This window comes from Anopheles darlingi, chromosome 2 (assembly GCF_943734745.1).
Source record: "Anopheles darlingi chromosome 2, idAnoDarlMG_H_01, whole genome shotgun sequence".
NCBI classification, from domain to species: Eukaryota; Metazoa; Arthropoda; class Insecta; order Diptera; family Culicidae; genus Anopheles; species Anopheles darlingi.
The window spans coordinates 80,808,557-80,817,174 of NC_064874.1; the positions used below are offsets into that span (position 1 = coordinate 80,808,557).

The 8,618-nt window shown below is 46.7% G+C and overlaps 1 protein-coding gene across 5 annotated transcripts in view; it reads left to right on the forward strand.

Annotated features, from left to right (window-relative positions):
* The window catches only part of LOC125959285 (glucosamine-6-phosphate isomerase), a 4,555-nt gene extending 3,692 nt beyond the window's left edge, over positions 1-863 (forward strand). For 2 of the 5 annotated variants that reach the window (XM_049692099.1, XM_049692098.1), the window contains exon 3: positions 1-203. This exon is cut by the window's left edge and continues 304 nt beyond it. Coding sequence is in view for 2 of the 5 variants with exons in the window: in XM_049692101.1 (XP_049548058.1) it covers positions 243-296 (54 nt within the window). In the remaining 3 variants the exon portion in view is untranslated. The other 3 variants (XR_007469758.1, XM_049692102.1, XM_049692101.1) reach the window with 3 other exon arrangements.
* The last annotated feature ends 7,755 nt before the right edge of the window (positions 864-8,618 follow it).

An 8,618-nucleotide genomic window follows, 5' to 3' on the forward strand; every position in this document is an offset into this window, starting at 1 on the left:
TTTCTCAATCAAATTTTCATTACATTTTTCGTGGTGTTAAAACCTCTGTGCTAATCCACTAGTTTTGGTTTGGATGGCTTCCCAAAAACAAAAACGCGACGAGAACTCGTCTTATGGCACTATGCAATGTTTTTTTCAATTTCAAGCATTTCCCTTTGTTTTCATTTTCCGTTTTTTGTTTTCTTTCATCTTTTTGCATTCGCCATCGTCAAAATATCCGAAACACAACGTTGTATGCATAGGATTGCTACAAACTGGCCACCGACGGGTTCGAAGAGGCAGCCATTCCCAATTGATTTCAACCCCGTTCCGATGCATGTGTTTCCCTTCGGTTCGATTAGGTCATTTTCTGATTCTCTCAAAGCCCTTGTCACGCCCGGTGGCGCAGAGCAGCAAACTGTTTCGACTGGTAACCCGATTGCTCGATGCAGTAAAGTGAAACTGTTGACGTGTTGGAGGACAACAGCGACGACGGCAACGGCTGTGAAGTTCGATAATAACTCGCTTTGATCTTCTGCTTCTCCGCAGGGCATGATGGATGTTCACTCGAAGCTCATCGAGGACGATGCACCAAAGTAGTGGTTCCTGCCGCGGTGACGCCACCTTGGGCGTTTAAAAAAAAGAGACCATACCTACCTATGCAGTTTACAAATTAGAAAAGACAACGAACCAAAAGATTGGAGAGTGAAAATCTCATGCATGCGTCATCACAAACGTTCCTCACTGGTGGGGAGTGAGCTTTGTTAGTTTTGCTGCAATATTAAGTTTAACGTACTTTTTGCTAGGCAATTTAAGTACATTTTACGTATATTATATCTATTTTTTTACGGGGGACACACATACAATAAAGGGTGTTTAATAAACTGAAACAGGTGTATGATGTGTTTTATTTTATGGGTGGAATACTAATGTACGAACCTGGGGAATGTCCTCATAACCCAGCAAACGACTCACTTGGTTTTCCGTTATCGCGCAAATCTTGTATTTCTCTGTCAAGATGACGCGCGCGACAGGACGATCTTTGCATTAGGTTCAAAGTACTGCAAATAAGACTAACAGTATATATCACTTCCGATACTGGCAGCTTTATCCTATAAAAACTCAACATAAACGATATCCAACTAAACATACATTTCCATTGATCATAAGATGGATGATGATCCATCAAATGAGATGGCTTTCACCGTCTTCGCCTGCGATCGCCAAGCTGTTGAAACAGCAAATCAAGTAACTAACCTCATAAACTACAACTTTATACCATCCCGTGGTTCGTTAACCCACATTCCATTACTACTCTCGCCACCATTTGATCGCTCTCATCTTTCCACGACATTGTAAAAAAGGATTTCATGCTTAACGGCTGGACTGAACCCAACAGCATCCACGAATCGTGAAGGTCAGTTCTTTTCGTTGCAATCGTCCTTTTCGGCGGACATAAAAAAGATCATTTATGAACTTTAAAGTTCTGTGACCTTATTCGCCGAGCTCTCGCACGCTGGATAGTGATGCAGGCGATTGGCTAGCGGTGGTATGGAGTGACCATAAAATAAAAAGTTTCATGATTTCACCCAAGTTACATCTTTTCCGGAACATTGTGAAGGGATTTGGAGGGGAACATGTACTACAACTGCTAGAAAGAGTTGCACAATTACTTGCATTTGGGTGCTTCAATCGATCCATTAGTTTTTAAATGGTCTGCTTTTATTTGCTTAAAGTGTAGTGTACCATCAGTGTACCCCTTCCCTTCTTTCCGGTCCATCTGCAAAGAATGGATGCAACAGACATGCTGTTAATTATATCTCAACAACGTCAAAGTCGGCTATCTGAGAAAATCCACACCAACCAGTCGCTACCGTCGCTAGGTGCGAGCCAAGCCCTTAATTGCGGACGAACTAATTGAGTCCATTTGCCCGCACCTTACCGGTGTTGCTAGGGGTAGCCATTCCCAGCGGATAACGGATCGCGGTTGAAGATTGCCTTTTCACTGCTGATGCTTCTTCGCCCCTTTAAAATGAAGCTCGTTTATTTTTAATTCAGTGCCGATCCAAGCACTAGCACGCGCATTGCTTCCTATCCATGTTCCGGTCAGCGGAAAGCTTCAGCCCCACCGGGAAAGGATCTCTTATTTAATCACATTAAAACACCAGGTGGAAAGGAGAATCGAGCGAACGATAAAACGTCGTCGATGGCGCGATACAAAAAAGGACACAACAAATGGACCAGCAACCAAAGGGCATCCATGGAACGTGGTACCAAAGCGTAACCGTAATCCGTGTCCGTCTACTCGCTCTACAATCAGTGCAAATCAGAGGCATCAGACGCGCCTAGTGCCTCGTCCACCGCCAACTCAGGTGATTGCTTCCCCTGAAAAGGAGCCCGATTACATCCTGATGATAATGATTTCCCACTGCAATTCGATGCCATGAACAAACCGGAGGCATATCGCCCGGGAATTCGGAGCAGCGCCTTCCATCGCAGTGCAATCGATTGATCCATCCATCGGCGAAGACGCAAGGGAATGGAAGACATCGAAGTAAATTAGTTTTCTGCTGCCCGTAAATAGGTTGCAGTGCAATAAACTGGGGCTGGGTTTGCTGCCGGTAAAGCGTGGCAGGCACGTTCCAACCTTCGGGCGGGTGCATCGTAATGCAACAATCGAGACGATCCCTTTGGCTCTTGGCAAACGCAGAGCTCCAGCACCGAGCGGTGTGTACGTGTTCGAAAATAAAATGAAGGAAAACTGTAACGCGATTGTTGGCTTACGTGTGGCTGCCAGGACCGTTTCGATCTCCGTTCGGCGATTCAGCCAGCCCAAGGGGAACCGCATTAGTGAACGGAAAGCCGCCGATGACGGTGCTGTCATACTGAGGAAAATAAGAAGAGCTCCAGGGTTTCTTTCAGCAGCTCTTCGCCCTCTCCTCACACGGCGCATTGGTTTGGTTGCCGGTTGCCTGTGCTGGCGAATCTCACAAATTGGCCGGAACAACAGCCAATTATGTTGGGGATTTTCGTTCACCCATTTCCGAGGTTGGATTCCTTTTTTGGTTGGTTCACGATCACGCTCTTGACAGACAGACGAAGCATTGGTTGGTTGGCCGAGAAGGGGAGGGGACAGGGAGATTCGATAATCTAGGGCGCCGAGACGAAAATAATGAAAACTGAAACCGAGAAGGAATCGAATTTAATGTTTTTGTTTGTTTTGGAACGTATTTTTAAATAACTAGGGCTTCGGGCGTTGAGAGCAATCACGATACTCTTTAGCGTTCTCACGTTCGCGGTCATTGCAATTGAACAGTTACTTGTGGAGTGTTGATTTCAGTTTTTCGATGGGGTATTTTTCTGAAATAAAGAATGGGTGAATGATAGTGATTAAATTTTTAAAATACTCTTGTTAAATAACTTCTCTCCAAGTATACATCCTCTAGTTCCGAAAGAGCGCGCTATGTCTACAAGATACTGTTCCACACTAAATGAAATTTGACGTGTTGGATTATTGGCCTGCTATTGCTGAATGTATTTCTAGGACATCATTGATTTCGCTTTCCTTTAATAAACAGCCATCACCAGCAGATCCATTAGTAAATCGGCACGCTCAAGAGCTTCACTGTCAGACGGAATGGTCTAGCCTTCTTCCGAATTCCATTCCTTTAAATTCTTTGTAGATTCTTACCCTCACTAGAACTGGGGGTGCCACTGTGTGGAAAGCAAAAGAACCCAAACGAAGAGCCGAGGATTTTCGGATTCGTAAATCCTCTCATTTGAGATACGGTTTGATTCCTGGACGGACGAGCCTTTGTGACTCGCAACGCCATTCCCCGCTACATAACAATGATAAGGATGGGTAGCAGCATCCGGCGAAGGAGATGTGAAATTCAGAGAAGCGGCCAGAATTTTCCACTGCCTTCCGGAAAACTCAAACAACGGCATGAATACGGAATAACAGCAAAAGAAAAAAAATGCGATTCAACAATCGCTACAACGTTACGGAGCCGGCTTTCAGTACCGCATCTACTATGCCTCAATGTGGACGGATCGTTCCTGAAATGGGTCTCTTTCCCTCCTTCTATCTCCTTTCCTTTCTCTCTCGTGCTAAGTTCGCTAATAAATTAGGTTTGTGAAGGATTTTAACGAAGTTACGGCTTCAAAAGGAGAAGCAAACATCTTCGGCCCGCCCATAAAAACGAAAACACAACAACACGACGGACGAAATCAGCATTCGAATAGCGGTTCCCCCGGTCCCCCCGGAAAGGTACACCACCACGTTTGGTCTGCGTGAGCGTGAAGAAAGCACTTAGAGTCCGCGAGACCATAGAGAAGCGCTAATTTCATTTCCGCCTTTGCTGCGCAACAAGCGGCCCTGGAATGGGTAAAGCAGAAGCGAAGATCATTTCCGGTAGCTCGCCAAGGGTACCGGGAAATGCTGGTGCCAAAAAATCTTTTTAAAAAAACGGCGAAATCCCCTTTCTTTCTCTTCCCGGACCTTTGGGTTCAACGGTTCTACGGTAATTGAAATGCGGCTCCGATTGACCTGACTGAGCGAGACGATTCGCGAATCCATCGATTTTACATTCCATTTGCCCGCGGCCAGATCGCTGGAAGTCGCTGGTGATGGGCAGCGCGGTGTGTGGCGTTGCCATTCATACCCGTTGACCGCACTAATTACGTTTACGGAGAAGTAAGGTAGTTGTCCATGAAATGTAACCATTTTCACGGTTGATTTACTGCCGATGCGAATTGGGCACGGCTGTTCCTCTCTCTCTTTTTCTCTTCCATTCTCCTCAATAAAATGATTATCCCGAATTCATTAAAGCCGAGGTGTACTCGGTGCGTCGAGTAAGCGGATATCAAACAGCTTTGGGACGGGCTCCAAACATCATTCCTAAATCATAAAAAGACCCATTCTCGTTGCCAATGGCCGATTGGCGTGCTTAGAAGGGGCGCGGCTACCGCATAGCCAATAAACCAAACCCAAACAGAACGCCGAGTTAGTAAGGTAAAGTGAAAGTAAATAGCTGCCGGCCATTGTTGGAATGGTTTGATTGCTTTCATCAAATATGTATGAGCGTGTATGGAAGGTACGGCCACTCGCGCAAACGATTGGCGTGAGTGCGATTCAACGGAGCCTACCAGCCCGGTCTGGGGAGAAGCTCGGTATCGGTTAGGCGAATTTAGGTTTCAGGAAGTACAAGAAAAAAAGAAAAAAGGGATAACATAGTTTCGTTTATCTATTCGCCACATCGTTTGAGTGTACCAGAAATTGTACCATGTTTCGATTATCGATGCCACTAATCAGGGAATCGAAACAGCACGTCCAAATGACATTTATCACCTGGCCGACCTTTATTAGAAGAGCATTTCCTCCCCGCTGGTGGGTGGCCACACGTGCGCCCCATTAAGAATGATGAGCTACAATATTCATGCGATGCAATCGGTCCACCATTGGATCACAAATCACGACGGCGAAGCCCCCAGCCGGTGGCCTCTGTTTGAACAAAGACAGACACACACACTGGACTAATGATTTTATCTGTCGAAATCGGTGTCCCATTGAGCCCCCTCCACCGACGCGTATTGATACAGGTAAAGTGAATCTTTAAGAGCCGGCGCGACGGCGGTACGGTCGTCACCAATGGTCAGACTCCCCCCCACTACCCTTTTTTATGGGCACGAGCATGATAAATGTTTCAGCAGCACATGCTGAAAGTGATGGCATGCGTATGCTGCGTGATGCCGTGCCACACGCTTCAATTATTTCCAGCCCGTGCACGTGATTTAGATACATAAATTAACTAGCCCCGTGCGCCCCGCGCGGGTGCGCTACATTTTGTAGCCACGCGATGCGCCCATCTTGTAGTAAAACATGAAAAACCCGTAACGCGGTAGAATATTGTGAGTCAATGTTGTTAGCGCAGTATGTTGCTTTCATGGTAATATAGAACGATTTATGATGTCGAAAAATGGAAGAGAAAAATAATTTTCAAACCTTTGTGCGTTACGCGTCCTGGTAGCTCCTGGAAGCTGGTGAAACTTATGGCGCAATACCAGTCGATTCGATTCGTGGAACGGACTTCATTGCCCTTCCCCCTAGCTGGGTCATTGTCTTGGGGGAATTTAGACGTTCCTAGAAATGTTGAACCGTTACCTTGACCTACAAACCTTGAGACCGGTGGTTTCTGGTGAGGAACAATATCTCACCAGTGCGCGCGCCTTCAATCCACGGAACATTCGATGTTTGTTTGAAAGCGCTCGATTTTTAGATGAGCTCCCAGCATGAGCTTTCACCGCAGGTTACTGCGTTTCGTCGATTTTCTCTGGAATAGATATCCTGAGAGCAAGAGCAGCAGCACAGTGAGAACGCGCTGTAACTCACGAGAGTAACAGACACGTCGTGAGAACGCGCTCACTCTCCAATCATCCCTGTCAGCTGTTGCTTCTCGGTTGGTTTGTGGCATTAGAAATGAAGATAAGAGAAAAAACAACTACAGACCCCCATCATTAATGGTTATGACGATGACGGCGATGACGACGATGACGGTGATGATGATGCTGTTGGGAGCCACCAACTTCCATCGTGTGAATCGAGCGCAGCAAAAAAAACAGGGAGAGGGGAATGGGGAGGAAAGCAAAGCGAATGAAATATAACGAGCACATCCGGAAATGTACGAGGTGTGAGCAGGATGGAAGGGTGCCCCTAGCAGCAGACCAGCAGAACGGCATGAGCGCGAGCAATTGTGGCGCGAATAAAAATAGAAAGCTTTCGCTTTGGCCTTTCAGGGGTGGCGAGGAATGGGAGCTACTACCTGGGCCATCGTGGAGGTGAGTTCGCAGGTGAGAGAACACGGAGGAAATGATGCTGTCCGCACGATTCCTATCAACACTCGTTCGCGTCCCCATCCGTAGGCTCATGATTGAGGGCATGGTTGACTTTTTGGAGCATTTCCTCACCCTCCGACCGACGGCGGCGTCTAGTGAAGAGGCAACGAACCGAGACCTACATCATCGTCGTCATCACCAACATCATCATCATCATCAACATCGTCATCGTAAGCGTCACGATAGAAAGAAAACATTCTGTCCTTTCGGTTCGTTTCCGGTTCGCGCTGCCGAGTTGCTTCGGATGCGTTGACATACTCACCTCCGTCCCCCTTGTTTCCTGGCGCAGACTGGTACGAAGCTGGCACGTTTGTATGTGTTGTTTAACTGGAATGGCTCTTCAACAAGTCCGCTCGATACGCTGGCCGACCCATCAGAGTTCACGTGCCGTTTCTGCGCCGTTGGTTCTCGGTGGAGATCGTTCTAACCTTCCTTCCACTTCGGGTAAAAGGAGCGCTTATTGCAGTGGTGCGAGTGTGAGCAACTTACTTTAGATGACCACAAAGCAACACTCGCTGATGCAGTCACTCCTTTCGAGAATCCTTTTCACCTGTGTGCCGTTCCATGTGTGTGAATGTGTGAGTATTTTTTTACGTTCACTACGAAAATTATGATCGACAACTTACACCGGCGTGTATCGGTGGCGTTGTCTGGCTTAAATACACGCTGCGACAGTTAGTACCTGGTACAGTTTGTTGGAATCTTTTCCATTTGGTGTTGTTGTTGCAGTACACTACTCCCAAAAAAATGGGCCATGTTGGATCAAATGTTTCCAACATGTTGTCCGAGCTGCAGCAACTGATGTACTCTATTCCCCCTTTGACACATGTGCACCAGCATTCATCGAAATGTTTTATTGTGCAGAGCCCTTCTGACCCTTCTGACCCGTGTTTTCGTTTATTGGTTTCTTTTGGGACACGTGTGGTCTATCCCCGGGGACGCCAGCAAGGGTTAACAGTTACACAACAAAACACGAAATGAATGACAACCTTCATCAATGAATTTTATGTTTTTTGCTGGCTCTTGCAATAGCACAGGAGAGTAACAAGCACTCGCCCTACCCTGGGAGTCATGCTGAAGAAAAAGTGAAGGTAAAAGCTAGAAACTTTGCGCGGAGTATGAAATGGAGGCGCCTGGTAACGTTGAGAATGGAGGCGCATGGTAGCTGGAAATGCAAGCGGCAGGTAATGGTTTTTTTTCTACCTCAAAGTCAAGTAATTAGGTAAGTTAATTTAGAATTATAAACAAAATACACTCACACACACACAAACACAAGCACCATATTTACTGTTTTTGAACCGAGTTTGTAAACCCCTTTCCTGGGCGCTGAACCTCGCGTTCACTCACTTTGATCTTTATGCGCTAGCGATGTTGGTTTAATGTCTCATGAGGTCTCATGAGACTATCTGAAGATCAGTAGCCTGTGGTACCTGTGGGTGGCAGGCCAACTCTTGGTACACAACGCCCTAGCCTAACCTACTGACGATGACGTAGCCGGCGACGGCGGCCAACTGGCTGAACCTGACTGGCTAGCACACACAATCAGAAACTTAGATGTTTGAGCTCATGCTCACGACGGTACTTCACGGCCACAGACACACACACACAAACGTGCGTGCAAACAAACGCGTTCCCGGGTTATTTGTGACCCGTACAAAACTTCGCGCTTCACCCTTAAAGTGTTGATTTAAACCGTGTTCCGGCCCGGCAACTGGCTTTTCGGTTCAAAAGTTTACTCTTCCAAC